The 25,973-nt window shown below is 35.9% G+C and overlaps 1 protein-coding gene across 1 annotated transcript in view; it reads left to right on the top strand.

Moving 5' to 3' along the window:
• PLXDC2 (plexin domain containing 2) overlaps window positions 1–22,568 on the top strand; it is a 247,895-nt gene extending 225,327 nt beyond the window's left edge. The window contains exons 13-14 of the mRNA XM_066316433.1: window positions 8,957–9,117; window positions 20,787–22,568. Of these exons, the coding sequence (XP_066172530.1) occupies window positions 8,957–9,117; window positions 20,787–20,903 (278 nt within the window). The 3' untranslated portion in view covers window positions 20,904–22,568. The remainder of the gene's footprint in view (window positions 1–8,956; window positions 9,118–20,786) is intronic.
• Window positions 22,569–25,973: the final 3,405 nt, after the last annotated feature.

The following is a 25,973-nucleotide window of genomic DNA, read 5'->3' as shown; positions in this document are numbered from 1 at the left end:
AACAGGAAGGTAGTAACAAGATTAATATTTTTATTACAGAGAGCTTAATTGGATTTTGAGACATTAGGAAACTCAGTAATAAATTATCAAAATGTAGACAAAGTTTTGAAAAAAGAGTATTTTTATATACTTTATATACAGTGATAAATTTACCCAGGACTATTTTTTCCAATACAGTCCTATGTCTGGAAACTAGCTTCCATAAGTCATCTGCCTTTCTAATTTCTCTTAAAAGTTGCAGTTTGAGCTATTCCAAATTATGGAGAAAATTTAGTCCTTTTTTTCTTATGTACCCTGAACTCCAGCTGCAAGACATTCAACACCAGCTAATGCCTGATAAGAGTCATATAACTAATTTCTTTCTGATGTGTTAAGTTGCTAAATGATTCAGAAAATTAGAAATATTTCACCAAAGAAATAAGCCAACCTTTTAGGCAAAACAAATATTTTTGACATAGAAGTTGTTACACAGTCAGTAAGTTACTCAGCTTAACGAGTCATTATGAATTGGCTGAGTCTTCCCTAACATTATAATAAAACAAAATAAATTAAAAACTTATAAGAATAACCTTTGTGAGCGCTTAAAATTGTTTTAAAGTGGACTTTGTATAAGATAAGAATGACAAGAAATGGCTTTGTTTTACTGCCAGAACTTAGCCTAGTCACAGGAAATCACCTTCTAGAGGCTTCATCTCATCTCTAGTTAGCCAGGAATTCACATGCTGCTCTTTTAGGCCCTTCTCTTGGCCAGTGGCAAGCAGTAGGCAAGAGGAAGTAATCAAATGTCATGCCAGAACAAGTGCCTGGACTGGAATATGCTACTATATGGGGTGCCTAACTATCAGATACAGAGAAAAATCTAAATTGCATATTAAGAGTGGGTGTCTTACTTGTAGGTACCCATGGTTTCCTTAAATTAATTCTCTTCAGGGTGTCCTAGCTCATGTGTCTTGTTTCCATTCCTGTTCAGAAACCTGCAGGTCAAGATTCAGACCTTTTCTTCCAGTCTTTTCTCATGAAAAAGAGAGGATTTAAGGTTTATATCATTATTGAAAAAATCCTGTTTAGATTAGGTAATGGATTATGTAATTATATGTTTATTTCTGTATGTTCTGCTTACTCAAAAATGCTAATATTCCTCTAAAATTGCAAGGTTCACACAATTAAGAAAATAAGGATTTCCTTGAAACTGGTCATAAAGTTTACTTTGTCTGTGCTGTGCCATGTGCTGTATTTGTATAAACAAAATCTTTGTATAAACAAAAACTACCAAAGAGCAGTTTTGAAATGGTTTCTATCAATAGTCTTGTAAATAGAAGAAAAAAGAGAAAAACGTAGGAACAGAGAGAAATGGAAGAGATGGTGATGGATAGAAATGTATTAATAGGATAAAAATATGAAGATAGGACAATTAGCCACCTTTGTAATCAGATAAACCAGAAAGAGCCCTGAAAGCAGAGGCTATTTGATTTTTTACCTTTTTTCTTTTATTTTGATAGGGGAGAAATTCCAAAGGGAACAAATAAATTGCAACTGAAATAAGTCAACGATTGTTCCTATATATTTGATTTCTCACTTCAGATTATAGGTTAAGAAATGCTAATATATCTCCCCATTTTACTACATTTCTCTCTGAACTTTTCCAAGCTGTTTCTTCTCTCTCATTTCACAGCAGCCTCTTCTCAACTTACGTTAGAGACAAGGTCTTGAGATAAAATAGAAATCTCTCTTGTTGCCTTTGGTATGTTCATGGTTGAACTTTAGACCCAACCAATTTCCCTAAATGCTGGTCCCTGCTTTCTGCAAATCCATTTGTAACACTCAGAATAGGGAAGTGGTGATTTTAGGAAGAAGCATGGGATCTACCATGGTATGTTTCTGTATGAAACATGAAATGATGTGGCAAGTGTAATTCAAGCTTTTTCATCCCAGGAAAACTTGTGATTTGAAGAAAGCCTATACAGCCTTGCTGAGGTTCAGTATAATATTACATTCATGTCTGATAAGAGATATCTAATTGAAATTGAGCCAAAGCCAAGAACAGAGGCTTGGGAAAGCAGCAGCCTCTTATATAAATATTCCAAACTTCCTCATCCATCAGACACAGGAAAAAATATATCTTACATACTAAATGCAGTGGCCAGTGGACTTCATGCATTTTTTTAAATCAAGTACAAATGAAAAGCGATGAACTAATTCGATATTGCATTAATAATCAGTATTCTTATTGGTGGCATAATTAAGCTCTGTTATTTTCCACTTGCTTCATGGTACTTGAATTGTACTTAAATGTTTCTTAAAACAAGACATTTTTTCCTTTTCCAGAATTTTTGCATCTCCATCCCAGTTTTGTTGTCATCATCTTATTACGGCTATTATCACAAGCTGTATAAAAAAACCATCAATCGATCAGCAGACAGTCAATCAAATAATGGCAGAGGTTTATCAAAGGAGTGGCAATGGCATGCAAATAATCCCCAGATAGAAAATATCACTTTCTCCTTGAGCAAAAAAAGGGCATTTTTCATCATATTAAGCATTATACATCACATTGAAAAAGAATGATGTTAACAAAACAGAAGAGATGTGCATAGACTTGAAGTTTAGCATACTAGTTTAGTTTCTCTTTGGTTTTCTAAGACAGATATAAAACGATGTATGGTTTCCTACTCTTACAAGTTGTCATGACTGTTGTAAAGTCACACAGCTGACTGTTACACATTTACATTTTGTTGACTGCACCAGATCAAAGTGTTAATGGGAAAACCCCATGTAGCTCTAAGTGCAGATGGAAAAACTAGATAAACTTTTAAGAAAAGGCTGATTTCCTTTGTGTTTTGTCCTCTGCTCCTGTTGCTGTCACAGTGCTACAGCAGTGTGACAGATAGGGCACACAAAAATCCTGTGATCTTCTGTCTTTTTAACTTCCTATTCTACATGGAGTTAAGCCAGTTTTGCAGTCAGTAGCCTTCTCCAATCTTCTCTGCACTGCTCACTCAAGTTTGACCTCAGTGCGCATGAGTCACTGTAAAGAATGGGAAAAGTGAAGGTCAGGTGAAGGAAGGCTCATGTAGTTGGAGATTTTGCACTGAAGTTGAAATACCTGAAGTTGTTCAGTCTCCCAAAGGTGTGGTGGGCACTGTGGTAACTCTAAAAGAACTAGACACAGCATTTGAGAGGAACTGCCTGCTTTACCTTATTGTCCTGTGTTTGCTTTCAGTAGGGTTAGGAGGAGTCAGTGGGGTGGGAGAATTGAAATTCTTATAAATAGCTAACTTTTTTGTTCATCTGAATTTGAGTCAACTGCTTTTACAGGCAAATGTTGTGGTCCTTCATGGTACAGTATTGAGCTTCATGATGACAGCTGTTTGATGCTACTATGTATTGTAATGGCTTACATGGTCTCAACGAGCTCAAACTAAAATTAATACAGATAAGAACTGTTGTAGCAATAGGTGATATTTTAGAGCTGAAGAATGAAGCTCTTAGCTAACATATTTAGAGTACTGTCATCCCATAAACAGAGGGATTTGACTGTAATGCACTCTCATCAATTTACTACACTAAGCAGTTGATCAATCTTGGAGAGACTTACTGAGTTGCCCTGAGTCCTACAGAAAATTGATAGCAAAGCCAGATACTGAATTCTGATTTTCTGTGTTGTAAGTCATAATATTCTCACTCAGAGCCCACCTTTCATTTCTTACATGCAACTGGAAATCAATTTTTAAAGTATTAGCTGAGCCATAACTTTATAAATCATCATGAAACTAAGTAAAGCAGTGGCTTAACCTCAAAATGTTAAACAAATGCCTGGGGATTGAACCCACAAATCGAGAAAATCACACTCCATTACTGTGAATAAGTTGAGAATTCCAGAGCATGCTGTTCCTGAAAGAGGTAGAGAGAAAAATTTTATGAGTATTCCCTTGAGTCTCTGGAGAATCCTTCCAGCCGCACATTCCCTTATTCCTTCCCACAGGTTATTAATCACCTTTTCAGGAATCCATGTTATGTAAAGGGAAAAAGATTGTGTGTAAAGAACCATATACCTGCCCCATAAAGAAAGGACTCTCCTAGTAGATTCACATTCCAGATGTAAATGGAGGCCTACAAGAGGGGGAAATTTGGTGGCTCTATTGAGCTCACTGTACCTGGAAGCCTGTGTGCTCGGCTGTCCTAAACATTGTGTCCTCCCTCTTGGCAGAGCCTATTAACTCAAACCCGAAGTCATGCAAATAGGAGTGATACACAGTCTCCAGACTAGAAATGTTATATATAATAGGGTTATACATAATAGAGAAATGTTATATATAATAGAGAAAATGAATTTCTGGTAAAAAAGGGGAGAAAATAACCAAGTTTAGGACTCTGTTATCATCTTCAGGCTGATTGCTGCTATTTAAATCATCTATATCCCTGGCTTTGTGTGTCAATCAGGAGGGTCAAATAAGGTATTGCATTTTATCTCTTAATGATTCATGTGCATATAGGTGAGTTTGAATTGGAGTTTCAAATTCAATAGGGGTTTTTTTTCCAGATGGTCTTTTAACATATGATCAAAATGCAAGAGTAAAATGGATTGCATGGGTTTTGGAGGGAAAAGCAAAATTTTATTTTCCAAGTAGGCAATGAAATTCTGCATTTTTGTCTGTCATTCACCTTTTGTTCCATATCACTTTATATAAAGGAAATTTTCTAGCCAAGACGTTTTTCTATTCTTCCTCAGTTTTCCTGTAAAATATTTTGTATTTCTGTTTTCACAGAGACAGTAATCTCCAGAAATTAAACTCTTTTCCATCTCATATCATAACAGGTGTAAATATGTGTATCAAAATTTTGTTTTCTCGTATGTAAAACTATCAGACTAGAAAGTTTTTGTAAACCCTGAAATTAGATAATATAAAACAATGTATTTCATTATTTTGCAGACCTCAAGGGTTAATATGCAGCTATGAGAAAGATAATGTTGGCAATGTATCCTCAATGTGTTTACGAACAGCATCTCGCAGTTTGTAAGCACTAAGAAGCAGTCTCAGTTTGTAGACACCTTTGTTCTGTTAAAGTCAGCATCGCAGTCCATGTGTGCCATGGCAAGACAAGACTCATTCCTTGAGGTTTTTGTTTTCCTACTCCAAAAGAAGCTACTCCAAAAGAAGCTAGCCCAAGAGTAACTGGAGACATACTAGTTATTTTAAATCAAAGATTTTATAGTGTTTATGTGTTTTTCATGGAAATAATAAGAACATTTTCATTCTGTTTTCACTTTTACTTTTTAAACATTCCCCAGAACAGCTATTTCTTGTTCTGGCCTATATATTAGGAAAAAAAGTTACTTGCTCTTTCTATCCAGTCATTCAGCACTTAATGAGAAGCAGACTGACCTTGGAGATGTTAACAGGCTCCTTCTGCTTAAAAGTTTTATGCATTTAGGAGTCTAAGAAGACATTATAAATACAGAGTTTATGATACATAACAATTTCTTCTTGAGCATAAGAAAAGGAAAGTTTGGGGAAAGTTCCATTGAGAATACTCCTTTTGGGGAAGGATTGGTCATAAAACAAATCGCCTCCCATGGGTTTAGCCATGTGTGGGACAACACACATGCTGTGATAATATTAAAGATTTCTACACCTTGGTTTTTTTCAGCTATTTCCCTTGGTGGCTTTTTAAAAGAACTGACAGTTGATTTTGCAGCAAAGGTTATTTTCAATGTTGACAACACTGTTTATTGTCTCTGTGCAAAGAGAGTGAAATCAATTTCTCATGAGTATTTGAGCCCTGGGGTCAATGGACTGAATTTACATTATGTAAGTTACAAGTTACTTAAACATGTTGTAATTTAAGGAAAGCATTTCTTTTGTTCCACTATTTTTTGCATTTGTCACTCTGATCACTGCACTGATGTCCACACAGTGGTCCACCCTTGACTAGCAGAAAACTGGTCAGAAAGTTGGCACCTGTGTAGTTTCAAAGAGATGGTGTTCTAGTTTGCAAACCTGGATGCTGAAAGCTGAGAAAATATCAGATCAAAAGAGATTAAACTGCTGACCTTTACAGAGTGGTTAGGACCTTTGCTGAAGTCCAGCATTTTTTTTAAATGTTATGCCTTCAACCAGAACACAGGAACAATACAAATTGCTCTTTTAGTGCAAATTGGCCTGAAAATGGGTACAAGTGACAAAGTAGTTTTTCATGCACTAATGTGACATTGAAGTAAAAAGTATGAAACTGTAAAAAAGGTAATTTTGAGACAAACAAGCTATGAATCCCTTGCTCCTTTGCGGGAGCAGTTGCTTCTCAGTAGGATGACTCAGAACTAACTGTTCACCAGTGGGAATTAATTGTCCAACCAAGAGGATGCAGAATCAAGCAGGGCTTTTCTGGTGGCCTTTCAGTTACTTAACTTACATTTGTATGGAAATTTGAAATATATGTACAAGTACTAAATATTGTTACAGTGCACGAACAGAAACTAAGATTGGAGTTTCTATACATTTGTCTGTTCTCAGATGAAGTGAATATTGATTGACATCACTATGTCAAGCAAAAGATTCCACTGTCTGAAAATGAGAGGAATCTTTTTTTCAGTCACCTTTCTTTCCTCTCTTCTCCATGAATCTTGCATCCTTTTTTGTATAGAGCTTCAACTACTAGGAAGTATTTTAATGACTCTTTAGGAGACAATTTCAAAAATTTGAAGAATAGAACTTCCAGATTCTAGGTGATGTCTCCTTTCCTCCACTTCAGTATAAAGAATGGCCTGGAAAATTTCACTGTTTTCACTGGAAATATTCACTGTGCTTAAATAAAATAAAATAAAGCAGGGCTGACGCTACTTTTCCATTTCAAAATTCCTATACATTTGTGTGAACTAAGCTCTGAGAAAACAAAGCAAATCTCTTTGTAGGATTTAGCCAGGGAGAGACCTGGTTCTTGGATCCTGTTCATGCATAAAGTCAAAATTCATGTCCAAAATCAGTACAATTAAAACTGAAATTCTTGTGTGAAAACATACCGATAAACTTTTAAAAAGAATGATACCTGCAGGATTAGGCTGTACCTGAGTGTTTATCATGTTTACAATTTTTTATTAAAACCATTAATGTTTCCCACACCCTAGTTTAGCTTTCCAATCTGTTGGGATGTTTTTCTTTATCCTCTGATTCTGTTACTCAGTTCCTTACTCCACAAAGTGTTGCTGATTTTATGGGACAGAGCAGAGCAACACTGTGGGGTAGAGCAGAGTAACACTGTGGGGTTTTGACTACCCTGAACCAAGATTGAGGAAATATGGACAAAAACAAGGGATATGTACATGAATCCCGACTCTACCCAGAGATGCATAACCATTGCGTGGAGTAATAGTCAGATATATGTCTTGGCTAAGATAATGCATCTTCATTTTCCTTTTCTCCCTTTTGTTCCAATGGTGCTGTGCTGTTTGATGGGTGACAAACCACGCAGCCTTCCTTAGTCTGGTGGGAAACGTGCTGCCATACACAGATGAATGAGCTCTAACACTCAGATTAACTGTTCCTCTTTTCTTTTATTGCCCCTGCATAAATATGCCTTTCTTCTATAATTTTCCAATTCTCTATTTTAACATTAGCATGGAGTGTTCTACTCCAATCAGAGGAATGGTAAAAGACCATGTACGTTTATTCCTATTGTTGTTGTTATTATTGTTGCTCCTATTAATAACAATAACAGGGATTTGTTTGAAATTATACTCATAACCCATATCTGTCTTCAAAGAACAAATAAAAGGGAGTCCCTGACCTCAGAGAACATAGCACACTAAGACAACCAAAGAAATAGTTCAAGGGGATGGTAAAGCAAAAAGGATGGTTGCAAGCATTAATGATTTTCATTATAGTCAGCTTGCCAAACAAACGTGGTGAGAGCAAATTTAGAAGTGGAAATGAAAGAAAATTTCTTATAAGCAAGACCAGAGACAGATGTTGTGTGGAGTAACACATGAAAGTGATTAGAAGGATTTCCAGAAAAGCAGAGAGATTTCCAGAAAAGCACAGAAACTCACAGAATATGCTGAGCTGGAAGGCCCATGAAGACCATAGAGCCCAAATCCTGGCCCTACACTGAACCACCCCCAAGTGTCACACCCTCTGCCCAAGAGCATTGTCCAAATGCTTCTTGTACTCTCTGAGGCAAGAGTATGATGAAGAACAAGCAGTTCTACAGGTATTGGTTGGTATATTGAGAAACTTTTCCTCCAAAGGTTACACTGCTGTTGAAAGACTTTCAGTCACTTATTGGGAAGCACTGCTGACAAGTTGCTTGTGACAGAGACAACCCTCTTTTATCCTGACAGGAGCATAGCATAACTGGCCTCTTGGTATCAAGCTTAGTAAATAAATGGTCTTCTGTAATACTTTGATGATGAGTGTTCCATTCAGACCAAGATCAAAATATTGCAGGGTCATTTGCATCCATGTGTTAGTCCTTTAGCTGTCTTATTCAATTGGAAAGAGTGGTCCTGGACTCTTCTACAAGCTAATGAATAAGGTTTTCAGAGTATGTTTAATAGCTTTTGAGTTTGTGACATGTCTCAACTAGAATATTTAAAGAAAAATGAGTGTTCAAAATGTACTCAATTTTTTTGTCTGTGAGAAAATTGCAATAATTTTGTAAGAAAATCAAAGCAAAATTTATTATTAAGGTAATTAGGAACTTCAGACTGTCCATTTTACATTCAAAAGAAGGATATTAATATCATTTATTGAATTAGAATCAGTAAAAGATTTGAAAGTCTCTTTATTAAGATTATGAGAGTACCCAGTTGTGGAAAAGAGACGTCTAATATCTTTTTCCAACTTGGGCCATAGCAAATGAGGTACATGTAACACAGAAAAAGCAAATGCTCAGTTGCCATCTGTGTAATGGAATGGGTAAGGCATAAGTCACTGTGCTGAGACGTGTGGTGTTTGTGCAGCTTCAACAGATGACAGTGCAGCAGAGAAGAAAGGCGGAACGCTTCACGCCGGCTTGATCGTCGGCATTCTCGTCCTGGTGCTCGTTGTGGCTGCAGCCATCCTTGTGACCATCTACATGTACCATCACCCAACGTCAGCAGCCAGTCTCTTCTTCATAGAGGTAAGACAAGAACAACACGCTGTGTCACTAGCTAGGGTGTTTGGGGTCTCCAAAATAGATCTTTCCAAACCTAATCTGAAAGTATCTTTGTGTTCCTAATATAATATGTTCCTGTGTAATCTTTGAAGGAAAGGAGCTTTCCTAGAAGGTGATATTGTTTTGTTCTTAGCATATTTGTCACTCTGCTCCTTTAGCTTCTATTGCTATTACTTCTTTTTCCTGTAGACAGGACATATATCTAAGAGATATATGTAGCTAGCACACTACTTCTCTTTCCTGTCCTTCATTTTCCTCGCAACAACATTTTTCCATTACCTTTCCCGTGCACTGTCATTTTATTTCAGGACATACAGTTTTTCTATAATTCTTCTATGGGAGGAAGAAAAAAGTATTAATTCTCTAATTCTACAGAAAAGCTGACTTTAGTAAGATTTAGCTGGAAATTTGTATGAGCTGTTCCTTACATTATTTAAAGGAATGTTTTTACACTTTGTCTAGAGTGTGGAAAAGATTATTTTCACCTAATTTTTAACATCTATCATTTCTTCTGCTCTTTTTATTAGTGTAGAGAAAAACAGACTCTTTTAGATCATGATTCATCTTACCTATTTGATACACCACCTTTAGGATTAGATAAATTGACATTTTTCTCCCTCAAATACAGATAGCTACCTTAGTGCAGATACTTCCACTGCAGTTGCTGACATTTAATCAGTTCATCTCCACTGTAGACAAAAACATGAGAAAGGAAAATTCTCCATATGTGTTCGTGTCTACAAAAACCCATGAATACCTACACCTCCTTCTGGTTTCTTTGTTTTAACTCAGCAACATTCCTCTGCCTTGTGATAAGTTTAGATTTGCTGAAGATGAAAGTAAGGGATGACTGTTCATAATCCTCAGTTGTGGTATTCCCTTACTATGGAGAGCTCAGACACCTACTATTGGACAACAGTGAAGATGCAAAACCACTGGAAGTGTCACTAGAGACACACCTTAGGGATTGCTTAGGTAAAAGCCTGGACCAGGAAGATGTAGACATTTATTCTTAGTGACAGCAATGAGAATTGAAGTGAGACATGAAACTATTGCATCATATTATAATAAATACTCTTCTTAAATGGAACAGTAGTGACAGAAATCAAAACGAATTTTTTATCAGTCTTCCTGTTCTAGTAATGTAACTGTGCTAATCATCGGGGAATAGAATCCATACAATAACGCAAGGTTTTCTCTCATGTTTATGCAGCATTTCAAGCCAGTTCACTGTTGATAGACAAACAAAGTTCCACTGAAGTCCTTGTATGAAAGAGGTTTTGTCCCTTTCTTTTTCTCGCACACTGATTAAATTTACACAGATTGAATTTCTATTCTTTCACTCTAGTAAAAGCAAGTTTCTTGCTGTCTGTCACAGTGGGATAGAAAAGGCTAAGTAAATGGCAATACTACTTTTTAAGAAGAGAATACCAAATTACAATACAATTTATTTTTTTTTCTTTTAAATGTAGTAAGGGCATGTTATTATATTTCTTTCATTGATATCATACTCATCATGCAAACAGAGGTACCTTAATCAGTGTTGTTAAACTTATTCCCTGAATTTAATCCTTAGGAGTCATTAATCAATCTATTAATCTGTTATTAGTCAAAGCTAACATGTCCTTTAGCAAGAAATGTAGTCACTTAGAATAAATAGAAAAACATAAACTTTCTGTACAAAATAAAGGAGAAATGCAAAACAGGGTATAACCTATTCCTAACCTACAACAAATTATCCTACTAACCAATAGAGAACAGGGTTCTCTAGAATGGTTGTGGTGCTTGTGAAGAATCAACATTAGCAAGAATTGTAAAAAGTACTAGTCATGAAGGGGTGGCCTTTCCCAGCTGAGAAACGTGCAAACCCTGATGTAATCACAAGGGAAAATCACAAGGATTGGAATAGGGGATGACTGTACTTCAGAGCACGTACACAAATTTCAAAACTTTAAAACCATTTTTATATCATAAGCCTAGAACATAACAAAGTAATCCAGTCTGGAAATCAAATTGCTTTAAATAACTTTAATAATTTAATTTTCAAAGAAAAAATTGTGTAATCAATTCCAAAAATATTAAGTAGAATTTATCATTCTTCTGATAGAATTTATCTATTCATCTGATCTATAGGATTTACATGTTTCCTGTGCAGAGAAGAAAAGATTTTCTCAAACTTGCCTTTTGAAAATGAAGCCCAAAAAATAATCAGGTGAAACAGGTGTAAATAGGCCAGTGTTACAAGAAATCATTCTTTATTGCATTTGTGAAATTGAAAAGTATTTGAGTAAACTGCTAAAGATAACATGATAGCCCACAAAGCTGCATTATTTATGGGAAATGAATGAAATATGGATCTCATGTTACCATTCTAGGAAAAGAGCTCAATAAGACTGCCATGGGCTTGGTCATGAAATGAGAACAAGTACATAAATATTTCAGGAAATAATACTGTTTCCTATGAGTCTCTTGATTAATAAGCACATTGCACAGTTAAAACAAGATGTGACAGATGAACAGGCAGCTCCCTCCTGCAGATGTCTAAAAAATTACAAGTACACTGTAGTCTGCCATCAAGTCATCAAGCCAAATCAAGATCCACATCAGTTTATCTATCATTATTAATTAATATAACTCTAAGGCTGGCCAAAAGAAGAAACAGGAACCTGGTGCATTTGTGTTTACTTTAAAGAAGTTACTTTATGGAGGCATCATATAGACATTAAACATTGCATTCATTCTAAATAATATCTTTAATAGAGAAACTTCTTTTTACATCTAAGATACTGACATTATTTGGTAGCTAAAATGTCATTTTCAATCAGATTTTGTTGTGGCTTTTAGGTTAAGGGTTATATACGGAATTCTAGTTGACTGGTTACTGAATAAAGAACAGTATAATAAACTGATCCTGTATCTGAGGTTTTAAGTCTCTTTCTTCCTTGTGTTCTCTGCAGATATCACCCAATATTCGTTTACCTCTTCACTCAGGTTCTCACATAGCTCATCTCAAATCCAACTCATGTTTGTGTTGAAGTGAGCTCTCCCAGATAAGAATAAATATACCCACACTTTGTGCTGTTTACCCTTGCACTGATAAAGGCAATCTCTTGTGGCACCTCTGAACACCATTAAATGATATCCTGAGTGTGCTAGTTGGTTTAAATAAATGATACATACAACCAAAAAAATTACATTTATTACAAAAGCTATTGTCTTAGAACATAGGAACATTATTCTATTACTTTTTTAAGTCTGAGGAAAATGCTTCCCTAGGGGTTATTGTTCATGCCTGTTGAGCGGAACACACATGTGCAGCCCCACCAGGAATAAAAATAGCTATTTTGAACAAAGAGTTTGGGATGTCTTAAATGCCAGTGCTATTTTACTTGCCTATGGTAGTGTGCAGTTTTAAAACAATACCATCAAAACAGTTCAACACATTTTCCAAAATGTTCCACTGTTTTTTTAAGTGTGTAGAAGATTCAAATCAAAATGCACAGTTTTCCTATTTCTTCCAGCCTCTACACTGTTCAGCATGTGTTTCATTGTTTAGGTTGGACACTTCTGTGGTGACCCAAAGACATAATGCATTATCAGCTTTTAAAGTCAAGGGTGCCTGAGTCAAAGTTCCAATGAATGCAGGCTCTTCCTAAAAGCTAAAAGTAAATATTGACTAAAGATTAGCTTGCAGAGTGACAGAAGAGATGTTGCATGCCTTGGTTTTCTATTTACTTATCGTTAACCTTGCAGTATTTCCTCTCCATTGAATTTTATTTAGTTGCCAATGGTTTCCTCTCTTTAATCACTTTACATACTCTTACCTTGAGGAATCCTGTGTCTCTTAAGTATATATTGAGCTGATTTGGATTGATTTTTGTAAAGTAGGATCCATGTCAAATGATGCTCTTCATGAATTTCTCAATTAAGTTTATGTCCAAAATCTAGCTATAACATATATCACTACACACTAGCTATAGCACAATTAAAAAGTGATTGATTTATTTACTAATTTATGTAGTACACTTCCATTCAGGATGCAAGGTTTGATGGCCAAGAAGCCAATCATGATGTCCTGAATGTCATGGATTGCATACCTGTGATACAGATCATTGCACACGTGAACTAGAGGTCCAGAGCTCAATATAAAGAGGAGTAAAGAAATTCCTGGCTCATTCAGATGGATTTGCTCAGATTTCAATGAGCTGTGGGCCAAATTTTAGCTTTAGTTTTATATGTGAATTCTTCCCCTTTTTCCTCTCGTGTTTTTTCTTTTTCCTGTATTTTTGATCTCAAATTATTTACATATGTGTTTAAACTTGGGCATTGAAAGGAGTTAGCGTCAAGGGAAGATTTAGCAAATTGAAAAACTATGTACAAGTCTGACTACTTTTTATTTAGTTATATTTTGCATGTTTGCACTCAGTCATCTGTGGACAGAAGGGTTGCATGACACAAGTTTTCACTTGCATACTTTGTGGTTTTCTTCCCTTCCTTCCTTATATTGTGACCCAAAGTCCTTTGGAGGCTTGAAATTTACCTCAGCTGTCTTCACAGTGCTCTGCCACTGGAGACCAAAGGCAACATGATTTGGCCACAGCTGAGAAGTGAAACCTGGTGGGATGGATCCTGTGCCAGGAGTGCCCTGTTGGGTGGGTACAGGCTCTTCAGGAGGGACAGGCAGGGCAGGAGAGGTGGAGGGGTGGCACTGTATGGAATAGAAAGGGTAGAATGCATGGAGCTCACAGCTGGCAATGGCTGGGGTTGGACTCAATGGTCACTGTGGGTCCCTTCTAACTCAGCAGATTCTGTAATTCTGTGACATAAAGGTAAGGAGTGAAACACTGGGATGTCTCTTCCCATATAGACACAATGATACCTTTTCCAAGGGTGATTATGGAAGGCTTGACAACAGCTGGATAAAATTTTACTTTGGCGATTCTCTGGAGGCAAAGGATTTTAAGGAGTTTAAAATGACATTTCAAATTAGGACTTCTTAGCCTCAGGCAAAAGAGCCTTTCTCTTGTATTCAGATTATAGTTAGAAAACCTATTAACATTTGTGGACTCCAAAGCTATAAGAATATGAATGAATTCAGAGCTTACATATTAGTGGCTGTGTATGTATTAATAGTAGTTAATATGTCACACTCTGAAGAGCACTGTGGGTGTTTGTGGTTAAAAATTGACATTCTTTTGAGTTAAGATCCTATTTTGAAGGTCACAGCTTTTGCCTTCATGTTCCCAGCCTCCTCAAAGGTATTCCACAGCTTTATTCTGCTGGTTCAGCTGCTTAGAAACATACATGTACATGTACATACATCACACACATGTACATATCTATGTCTTTTTTTGTTGCTTTTTTAACTTCATCTTGGATGTTTAAGATGGATAACTTCAGGAATCTGTTTAGATGGCCACACAGAGAGCTGAACTGGTGCTATCAAGCCAGGGAGTGACCTTCAGGAAAAAGACGGGGAGGGAGGAAGAAACAAACAGCTGCAGATCTTCAGCAAATAAAATACTAGTGTGGTATCAGAGCATGGAGGGTGCACCTTGACTCCTCTTGATTTAATTGAAATTATGTCCTTGATTTACCTTAAATTATGTATTTGCTAGTAAATTAAGTAAGGCTGGGACTGTTTTTTAGCATAAAGACCAACCAGCATGAAAGAATCTGCATTCCTGTCATTTAACTCTGTCTCACTTAAAGCTGACTGTATGTAAGACTGTTACCATGAACTGAGGATGATTTCTATTTACTGAGCCCTGGTCTGAGAAAACCTAATTTTGAGTTGTTTTTTTCTTTTTTTAATGATGAGCTGTATAGGGGATTGTATTTTGGCATCTGAAAACATTCACTGGCACATGCATCTAGCAGTAGATTTTCTTCAGATTTTGACCTTCTGCTCATCCCCTGTCTGCTTAGAGGAAGTAAATTGTATGAGAAAATAGTTTAAAATGCTGGAGTTCTTGGTATTTCAGAGCTCAGGAAATTAATGAACATTTCTGGCTCACCATTTTACTTCTCTGCTTATAACAGCACAGCACCACTAAGAGCCAGATTTAACATCCAGCCATGTTTTCCATGCAGTATTTCTAGGTTTCTGAATTAATGTCACAAATGCAGTATATGTTTTCAAACAAGAAGTAAATAGGAGAGAGATTAAAAAAAAATAATGGTTTTTGTAAAAATAATGAGATCCTCAGCTGTCTGATGGAGCTCACACGGCTCTGCTGTTTTCTTCTGGGATATGGCCCATTGTTTTTTACAGGGGATTATGCTTTTAGTTTGAAATAGGCTTAACATGGTCATCAATTAGTTTTTGTCCAAATGTTCAGCCTGAATTGCATTTCATGAAGATGATGATTAAAAAGAAGAGAACAGGTATCATTTTTCTCTTCTTTCAAAGTCCTGCAGTATCCTGGCATTTGGAGTACTGTCATTGATCTCACTGTCATTGCCTAGTACTGATAGTAAAGTTATTTTTCCAAAGCTTATCCAGCTGAGCAGGAACCAGCAGTTCAGCAAGGGAAACCTAAATCGACCACAGGGGAGAAGCACTAAAATAAATAATCAACACTGACAATAAAAGTCAAAGGTGTAGAGGAAGGAGGCATTCTGTTTCTCGTCCTTCAGCAGCCAGCTCCTCAGATGAACATAAGACTTCAGAAACTGTTATAAAGAGATGGTTTAAATCACAAAAAGATACGTTAAACAAGTACTTCCATCAAAAAGAAAAATAAATTAAGCCACAAAATGACTCTACTGAATCTTAAAAATATGAGTTTAACATAGTGTCAGGCAATTGTTCTTTTCTTACTCCTGGTAATATACATCATAAGTAGAGTTTCAGATATTTGTAGCCTCATCCACTTCTGTGGACTGTGATTTACCAAATAAATTGGGTGTTTCTAGAAGAGATTAAAGACTGATGCACAAATTTCAGGTAACTTTGAGCACAAAGATACACATTTTGGTCAAGGTAATTTGTAACAGAAAGATCTTTAGTTCTCACAAGAAACCAAAGCCCTGACTAGTGAGGCAGATTAGCAGTGGACAAGTACTTAGACTAATGGGTCTTGAATAGTATCAGATTAACATTTAGTCATTTATTAAGACCTTATTATAGCTTTTTTCCCCTTTTTCTTTATCTATTTTAGTAAGTCATAATGGTTTTTCTGAAGCCTTGACAATAAATCCCTAATTTGGATATCTCCATATTTGGATATTTCCATGTCATCAGAGTTAAATAGGCCTTCTTGACAAAGTGTGGTTAAAGAGTAATGCTTTTAAATAGATTTAAATGTGTTTTTACTCCTGAATTAGACAAAGAAATTTACATGAGTGGAAATGTAAGATGCAGCCCTTCAGGAGACACTGTGAACCAGTCCTCTGGAAGTTTGGAAGATTGAAACACAGAAAAAAAATCAACAGATAGAGGAGACAAAGTTGTGCCAGAGCATTCAGTCTAAAAGGTGCCTAATGACTTCAGCTTTTATGTAGTTAGTGGTAAATCAAGTTTACCAGGGAACTCTGGAGAGTTAAGACTTGGAAAGATTGACTTTCTCATGCTATGTCAAGTATTTATACTCATGTAAATTCAGTTTTAAAAAGATAGTGCACATGTCTTGATGAAATCCACTGTTCAAGTTTACTACTGAATAGGAATGAAGAGCTGATGCATGCACAACCACTCTGGGATTTTATGCTGGTTGAAATATACAAAGAAACTTTTGATAGTGTTTTAGAAATCTTTCAGAAGAAAACATGTGTAGCAGGGTTGAGGAGATGACAGAGGGACAAATATTTCATTACTGTTTTCCTTTCCTGCTCTTCTGAAATTGCAGATCTGTACAGAATTGTTCTCATTCCTTTTTTGTACTCAGGGAAATACAGACTGAGGATGGGAATAGTAGAGGCTAAGATGTAAGAATATCAAATATGTAACACCTGTTGCCAAGTTCCTTCTGTTCATTACTGGTAGAAACTTATCTTCATGCAGATGTATGAAAGGAAATGTAAAAGCTTATAATTGCTGCAGCTAACAAAATACACATTATCACAGCTGCTTTTGATAAATTACCATCTCAGATGAAAAGTGTTAAGTGGCATAAATTTTAGAGATAGTGATTATGTCAGCATCAACAACTCTCAGAAGCAGGTCATCAGTCTTCAGATACCAGTATTTCAACACAACTTTACACAACTGTCCATCCTCCTGTAACTGATCTTGTAATATTGTTTACTGATCAGCAGGAAATGAGATGGTCTACAGCTAGCAATCTTAAAAAAAATTGACTGTAACACTAGAAACCATGTTCAGATCATAACAACCGAGTCTTATTTAGGCTGCATTCAATTAACTGCACTCAAATATGTATCAGACCCTTTTTTTCTAAAGAAAGATCATATGATTTTCATGGATAAATGAGGCCCTATAAGGCTCAAAAAATCCTAATATTGAAAGGTATCAGAAGAAGAAACTGATCAAAAAGAATACGCTTGGAGTACACTTTCCTGGCAACCAGAGTGAGAAATTACTCCAGTTTCTACCCTTTAGTTTTAATAGCTGGAATCCCCTCTGGTTTTTCCCTCAGAATTAAGACAAAAGGTATAAATTCTCCCTCTTCTGCAAGATGGATATCAACATACTTATTTTAGTCTTTGTATTGCTGCAGGAAGTCAAACATCCTGCACAGCCACCAGCAATGGTGTAGAGAGACACAATGTAGGAAACATGAAAGGTAGACCACACTTTCCATAGATTATCCAACTGCTGGATTTTTTTTTTTCTTTTATCTTATTGATCTTCAATAGGAACTAACTTTTTTAATGTGTATCATAAATTATTTTCCTGCATCTCAACATATTTCTTCTGCATCCTGGTCATGTAGGGTCACAAGTGCTTTTCTCTCAACTCATTGCTTAAAATAGCGAACTCAAGGAAGCTTCAAAAAATGAAAAATAATACTAGTCCTGTTTTCCTGCTTTGTAATACACTGAAAGGAAGAAGGAGTTACAACTCCCCAGCCACAGCTCAAAGGATTTCCTTTAAGTGTTATGATTCCAGAGGAAGAAACATATTTTCTTCCTGCAAAAATTGACAGTTAGTTAATTAAATACCCAGCTTGCTTTCTCCCAGTTTGCTTTGGGTTTAGTGAGGTTCTTTGGTGTGTTTTGGCTTGTTGGTTTTTTTGGCAAGTAGGGGTTTCTTTCTGTTTTTTAATCAGTCTTCACAAAGAAAAAAGAGGAAGCATTAGGTATTTCCTGAGCTGAAGGAACATTGTATCTCCCAAAATCTATCAAGTTACTTTTCAAGAATTTTTCAGTTAAAGCTGAAATATTTTTACAGCTTTCGACGGGTTATGTAAGGAATGAATTGATAGTTTGTCAGTGCTCTCTTTTAAAACTGTCAACATGCACATAATGAAGCTGAAATTAAACAATCACTGTAAAGGGAAAATCTCACCTTAGACATGACAAGAAGCCGCAGAAAACTGTAACTACAATATTAGAAGATGACCTTCAAGTCTTTTGCTTTATTTCTGGAAAAACAGCCTATATTTATGTATTATGGCTTTGTATCAATAAAACTGATACACATCTGTTCCATAACTAATCATCTGGAAAGGCAAATTAAAAAGAGTAGCATAAAATGGTAAATTTAGTACCTTTCATCAATGTAGTAATGAAGCAGTAACTAATCATAGGTACATCTTAAAATTAAATTAGGGAGCAACTTAGTATATTAAATCCCAGCTCATCCTTACTTGTCACCATTTGATACCGTTTCTAGTTGTTCTTTCCTGCTAGTTGTCCAGTGATTTTTCCTTTTCCCTTTTCATTAGAGACCTCTCTGTCAAACTCCTTTCTCATTTGTACCAGTGTAAATCTGAAATAAACCCTTTACGTTTAATTGCATTATTCTTGATTTACTTTAGTGAGCCTGAGAATGGAATATGACCCTTTTTCTTTAGCAGTAACCAAACTGTCCTTCTCAATTTTGAAAACACACAGAATCAAGCTTGAGTTAAAAAACCTCTCCAAAGTTTGAATTGACTAAGTTTTCTTGTTAGGATAAGACATCCATTAAAGGAGACAGTGTTCTGCCTTCCTACTTTGTAGGAGGGTGCTGCACTGAAAAGCCTGAGATTTTAAATTACCTGCCAAACAGAATTTAACTCTGAACACTTCAAAAGTTGCCTGGTCCTGCAATGGCAGGAAAAGGAAGCAGTTGCTTTTATGTGGTATCTTCCCAACAATGATCACTGAAGAGGACTTCGTGCTGTACTTGCAGTCAGCTGTGTGGTTTGGCAACAAGAATCAGTGGCAACAAGAATCTTGTTGGCAACCTCAAAATTTCTTGAGTGACTCTTGCCCAGCAGCACCATGAGTCCCAGCAAATCATCACGGCTGTGGCTGGGCTGTGGTCACTAACAACACCCCTCAGCAGCATGAGGTATCCCTTGTGATTGAAAGGAAATAAAAATGGGGTATTATAGGAACAGAAAATCAAATGCAGTGTTTATATTCAGAAGAAAGATCATAAAGTAAAATTATTTAGCTTTTGAGCTGTCACTGAAAATATAGTCTGTAACTTGTTTTTATTGATTCCCCTCTTATTTTCCTGCAATGTTTCTATACAAGTTGCTCTATCTTCTAGCCCTCCTTCCAAGCAGATTGTAACTCTTGTCAGTAAAGAGAAATGAATCCGTATATTTGGAAGATAAAATTTTCAATAGGGAAAAAATTTTTAGGAAAGCTTTCTTTTTTCACTGACCCTCTGAAGGAGTTTCCCTATTTTCCTGAAAGTATTCCCTTTGACATAATCTGAGTGGTCACCCAAAATCTAAGCCTTGCCTGACATTATTTCATTTGAAAATACAGATTGTTTAAAACACCTTTTCTTCCTAGAGATATCATAACTATACAGGAATTGTTTTATCTGCCCTAGAAAATAATTTTTTATTTTCTCTGTTTATTAGCTGTTTTTAAAGCAGGTACCCAAGAACCTAGTGGAAATGGATTAGGACTTCTTAAGACTCTTGTACGCAAAGCTCTTAAGAGTTTAAATAAAAATGTTGCTTCTATTTGAACCATCAAAATAAACCACTCAGGGAGAAATTATGGCACTTGAAATAGAAAGTCATTATTTTGAGAGTCCTGCATAAGCGTGCCAGAATTTTATCCTAAATAATTTTTTAAATTAAAGTTCCTGTCAACACTGCCACATATTTTCCCGTGGTATAGAGTATGTTAGAAATTTTCTATGCAGAACTAGGAAGGAAGGGCATTGGACAAATCCTCTGGAGGTTAGTGGATCATCAGTTCTCTATGTGACAAATCCAATAATCAACCATTTAAGACAGGAGCTATTTCATCCTCTTCATTGCTAAGAGTAGTGGTAATTGTTTACTTGTTTGAGAACAGTCATCACTCACAAGTTTAAAAAGGGGGATTAATTCCTCTGCCTTTTGCTGCTGCTGGACTGTGGCTTTCTATTTCTTTAACAACTACAGGGAGTGTGGTTTACTGTGAGAGATCAAAATTGCAGGGTATTGTTAGATGTTTTTATTAACAATTTATTGTAGTACCTTTAATAAAAGTTTATTTTGTTATTGCTGTTGTAGCGACGTCCAAGCAGATGGCCAGCAATGAAATTCCGAAGAGGATCTGGACATCCTGCCTATGCTGAGGTGGAACCAGTGGGAGAAAAAGAAGGTTTCATCGTATCAGAGCAGTGCTAAAATTTCTGGGACAGAACACCAGTACTGGCCTACAGGTGTAAGACATTTATTTTGCCTCTCTTTAAAGAAAAGGAGCCCTAAGCTGCTGTAGCCTGATAGAAAGAAGATTCTGGATAAACTTTGTCCAAGAAGAAAAGCTATCTAAGATACCAGATTACTACTGCACAGTAGTTTTTGTTAGTGGACTGGGACATAATGGTTCATGCAGAACACTTGTCAGAGGACACCTACAGTATCAGAACCATGGCACAAGTGCCATGTTATTTGCTTTAGGTGTGGGGATGCACAGTAATCAGAAATATAATAAAGCTTTGGTGCGCAAGGGTATTTCCCTTTGGTTCAAGTCTTCTTCTCTGTTATCTCAAAGACTGAGGAAAAAATCTGTACCATTTCAGTGCAAAGGGCACTGATCAGTGTTCACTGATCAGTGAAAAGAATCTTATGACAGGTAAAGAAGAAAAAAAAGGAATTTTCCAACATTTATATAAGCAGATGTGAAACACACTTTTCAATTCTAAATTAACCTGGCAACCTGACTGAGTCACAATGTAAATGCTTTCCAGGAGTAGTACAATGTTTCTTGTACATTGCTGATTACTAGCCTGCTAAACAACTCATTATATACAGATTGGTAAGAACTGAAGACAACAGAGAATTTTCACAATGGTGGAATTATTTCATGGGAGTTCACAATGGCGTTGGGCTGGTTTTCATTTTTAGTGTTCACTAAAAAATGAATTATCAGGTTTGTATTGAGGTGTATTTTTCATTTCTCAGCAGTAGGTTGAAGTAAAGGCAACAGATCCTTTTAGCTGCCAGAGAGCTTATGGACCATTTGTTAGGCAATGGGGTAAGAAAAATAAGATTTAAAATAAATGGGTTTCTATTTTTTGCCATTTCATTGTGAGTCCTTACTGAGAAGCACCATAGACTTCAATGCACCCCTTCCAGAGATTCAGATACAAGTGTTATTGAACCCTGCTGATTCATACAGTGGTTTTGTTTAATGCACATAGTAGTTGCATAAATATATATATAAATATATTTTTTTTTATAGCTAACACAAGGCGGGTTCTTGTGACTGTTAAGACTGCATTTTTGTCATCCAGACAAAGGAAATGAATTGCATTACTGCATATTTCCACTGAGTTGTAAAATAATCCTTAATATTAGAATATTTTTTATGTTGTGTAGGGAAGGTGGTTCATGTAGTTGCAGTGCCATAAACTTTCTGCCTATTGGAACCATTCTTTCTGTAAAATTGACCCTTTCCCTCCCTGCATAGGGAAAGACAACACTATAAATTCACACCATCAAAAACAATTACTCCTTTCAGGGAAGGGGTTAGTACACATGGAGACCCAGAGCCTCCCTGAGGAGTGGAAACCTAAATGCTTTGATGATCTGGGCCTGAGGTACTGAAATATAAAATTCAGGTACTGCATGTACTTTTCATAGCAGTCATTTACTATCCATTTTTTTACATACTGTGCAAGGCACTTGAATGATTTTTAAGTGAAGTATATAACATTTGTGGTTTTGGATTTCGAGCAGTTTAAAAACGTTGTAGATACCACCTTAATAGTACAGTTACTTACATTTCTTGTTGATGCTTGTATGGCCTAAATTTGATTACTTAACGCTGTTAAAAAAAAAAAAAGTAAACATGATTTTTGTTATTTTGTTCAGTAAATACTACAATACTGTATTTTCTGTATTCTTTTATTTTGGGTAACACATTTTTATTTTCATCTGGTTTAAATCATCTAGCATGAGATTAAAATTGTTCAAAAACTAACTGATATTAATCTGAAGGTACTAACAAACACATTGTCTTGAAGCCTGGTTAAAAAACCTGTGGCAAGTAGTCATTTCCATTTGTGTGGATCTGCTAAGCCCTTTTTCTAATAGGTTGGGGTTAAATTGCAGGCTGTTAATTCTGATAGCAATAACCAAATGTATGCACATATATATGGTTACACTCATTTTTATTAAATAAAAAGGTATCAGTGCACATCATGTAGGAATGTATTTGGTGTGCAATAATTATGCTCAGTTTTCCTGGGAATCTTGGAAGTCATCAGCTAGGGTTCATTCCAAAAGAAGCCATTGTAGAGCATTTGTAATCCTGTTTGAAATCGTTTTTATTTCAGAGAACGTATTTGAAAACTATACTAAGAAATTTGCAAATATCTACATAGTTCTGCAATAAGTTCAAGGGATATTTCATATAAGCAAAGAAGATTTATATTATTATGGCTTTACAGGTCTGTTCTTCATCTGATTCACTCCTGTTTTTACCCAGGTATGTAATATATGTCATGCAATGGAGCTGACAGAGTATTTGTAATACGATTATACAAATATGTCAACAATTTTAAAATCTGATGTTTTGATTATTTTGCTTTAACAAACCCTTTCACAGCTGAAGGATGTTTGTTAGTATTTGCAGACTAACTTACATGTTATACTCCTTTATAAAATAATTGCAATTATTTTTTTTACTTTTTTCCACTTCATGTACTCAAGTGGGAGATTTCATTGGTCTGTGGGGAGCATCATAGAATACTTCCTCAGATTTTTGCCATGAGGTTTTATATGCTGTGGATTATAACATGAGGAGTTCCTGGGTTTATTTGTATAAGATTGATAGGCATGTGCTTATGTCTGATAAGAACTTCTATCTGAAGAGGAAACCTCCTGCATACTAATGGATGTATAGTGTCTCATTGGTGTCTGCTTTGATATATTCTGTCGTATATTCTATTTGTCCCAGTAGGCAAAAGTTAATTAAGTAATCTGTTGCTCTTTTGTAATTCCATCTGGTTTTCTAATTTTTTAATTATTAGAATTCCCACATTTAAAATTACACAAACATTCATCTAGAGGTCTGGTAAAATATTAAGATGAACTGAGAATCCTATTTTTATATTTTTATAGAGCAGTAGGTTGAATTGACCCAGACCAAAAAAATGTTGTGTACCTCTCTCTCAGAAATCCAGCTGAAATATTTTTCAACAATTCAGATATTTTCATCCAAGTGTCTGAAACAGTGGTTTCGTTTACATTCCCAGTGGTCCTTCATTTGAATCTTACTCAGAAAAATGCTTATTTATAGAGTCATTTATCTCAAAAAGTTTGCTTCTTAAACTTCCCTATGAATTTATTTATCTAATACTATCTAATTATTGCAAGGTCTGTCACGTTTTTTTCTTGTTATTTTCCATTTTAGTGCCAGCTGTTCCATAATGTCTAACACTCTCAGTGGTCTGCTTCAGCTCATCCTCCTCCTCAGAGAAAAAGGAAAATTTGAATTCTAAGCACTCAAAGCACATTACTAAGTAGCTTTCGATTCTCATTAAGATGAAACACTAAATCATATATATATATATATATCACTACACACACAGAAATTATTGATAAAAGACCCTAGAATTTCTGAAGTTGTATTCATATATTAAGAAATTGTGAAACTGCTGAAGAAGTGGAATTGTAATTTTGTTCATATGTGCATACTTATGATTAAGTGATTATTTAATTGATTTCTATGTTTCTCAGTGCATCCCATGATGTATGGCAGTAAGAGAACACAGATTGTTCAGAAGAAATAGCTATTCCATAGTTACCTCCTCTTGGCTCAAATATTGTTGCACTTTGTTGCATACCAACCAAAGCCTTTTCTGAAGACCTTTTTTTCATGGCCTTTCCTTCCATATCCATCAGCATTATACTTAAAGGATGGATACACCTTGATTTATTTCTGCTCTGAGCAAACCTGTGAAGGGAGTCGATTTTCCAGAGAACACCACATCAAACAGTTCTTCTTTTTCTTGTAATTGCCCTTCTCATTCTCTACAGCTTCTGCAGCAAATTATATAGATGTCTTGTAAGTAACAACCTACTTCAATTTAGCTTCAGATCAAGCTCATTTTACAACTAAAGTGTGTGCTGGAATTCTGGGAGGAAAGATAATACATCACTGTATTTTGAGAAACTGTGGAAACCAAATTAAATTTGCACAAGATGAACAGAATATCTGGCTTTGAAAAAATCATCACTTTTCTTGTTCAACTGAGTTCAAACCATAAAAACTGACTACACAAGTACCTGAGACAGCTGAATAATTAAGCCATTAGTTTGCAGTTCAAATGTGGAAGCAATGGAAAAAGAAGGGGTGAGCTGGTTTGCCACTGAGCATGGAAGCGATATTCTTTTCTTTAAAGTGAAACGAGTTCCAAGGAAAACAAGAGAATATTTCTATGTTCTATTAAACTTTGGAAAAGCAAAATAAAGTAAATTGTAACACACATGATTTCATTTGTATAGGATCTCTAAAGAAGGTTTTGCAGGCAGTTGTCAGGAGCTGGCAGATTCTCACAGAGGAGGTGGGTGACTGGAGCGTTCAGAGTAGGCCATGTTGTACCATGGTCCAGTTCACAGATCATCAGTGGGAATCTGTGCCTCGAGTGCATGCGGTGGAGAAAGCAATGGCTGTCTTATTAGTTTCTGATGCCAAGCAATGAGTCTTTGTATAGACATTTGACATTCACATAGGAGATATCTCAGCTGCACAAAGTTGTAGTGAGTATGACCACAGTTTTAGACATTAGGAGCAGAACTGGAATAGATCACAAATTTGGCTCAGATCACAGCTTTGATCTCAGGCAATTTATTGCCTCCAATGAGGAGAAAGAGTAGCAGCAAACACTGTTGTTAAAAGACCATTGGAATTCTTGCACATTACCTCTGCCTCCTTGCAGAGAACTGCTGGAAGCCGAAAAAACTCCAGAAATAAATGTTACTGACCGACAGAGTAGCATTTTCCCTAATTCTCATGTTCTAGACAGAGATTTCAAGAGCTGCTACCTGTTACTAATTTCTTTGTGGATGTTTTGGTATGTGGTTTGAGTGGTTGTGGGTTTTTTTATTGGAGTAGGATAAGGAGAAGGGGAAAATGCAGAAGGGAATTTCAGTATTTCCAGATGCTCTAAAGGTGCAGCAAGAAACCTTATGTACAGCCTTGAAAGCATTGGTACCATGTGCCAGTGGCACTGAGTGAAAACACATGAG

The sequence above is a fragment of the Sylvia atricapilla genome, chromosome 1, assembly GCF_009819655.1.
Source record: "Sylvia atricapilla isolate bSylAtr1 chromosome 1, bSylAtr1.pri, whole genome shotgun sequence".
Lineage (NCBI taxonomy): Eukaryota > Metazoa > Chordata > Aves > Passeriformes > Sylviidae > Sylvia > Sylvia atricapilla.
This window is presented reverse-complemented; position numbering and strand designations above follow the sequence as displayed.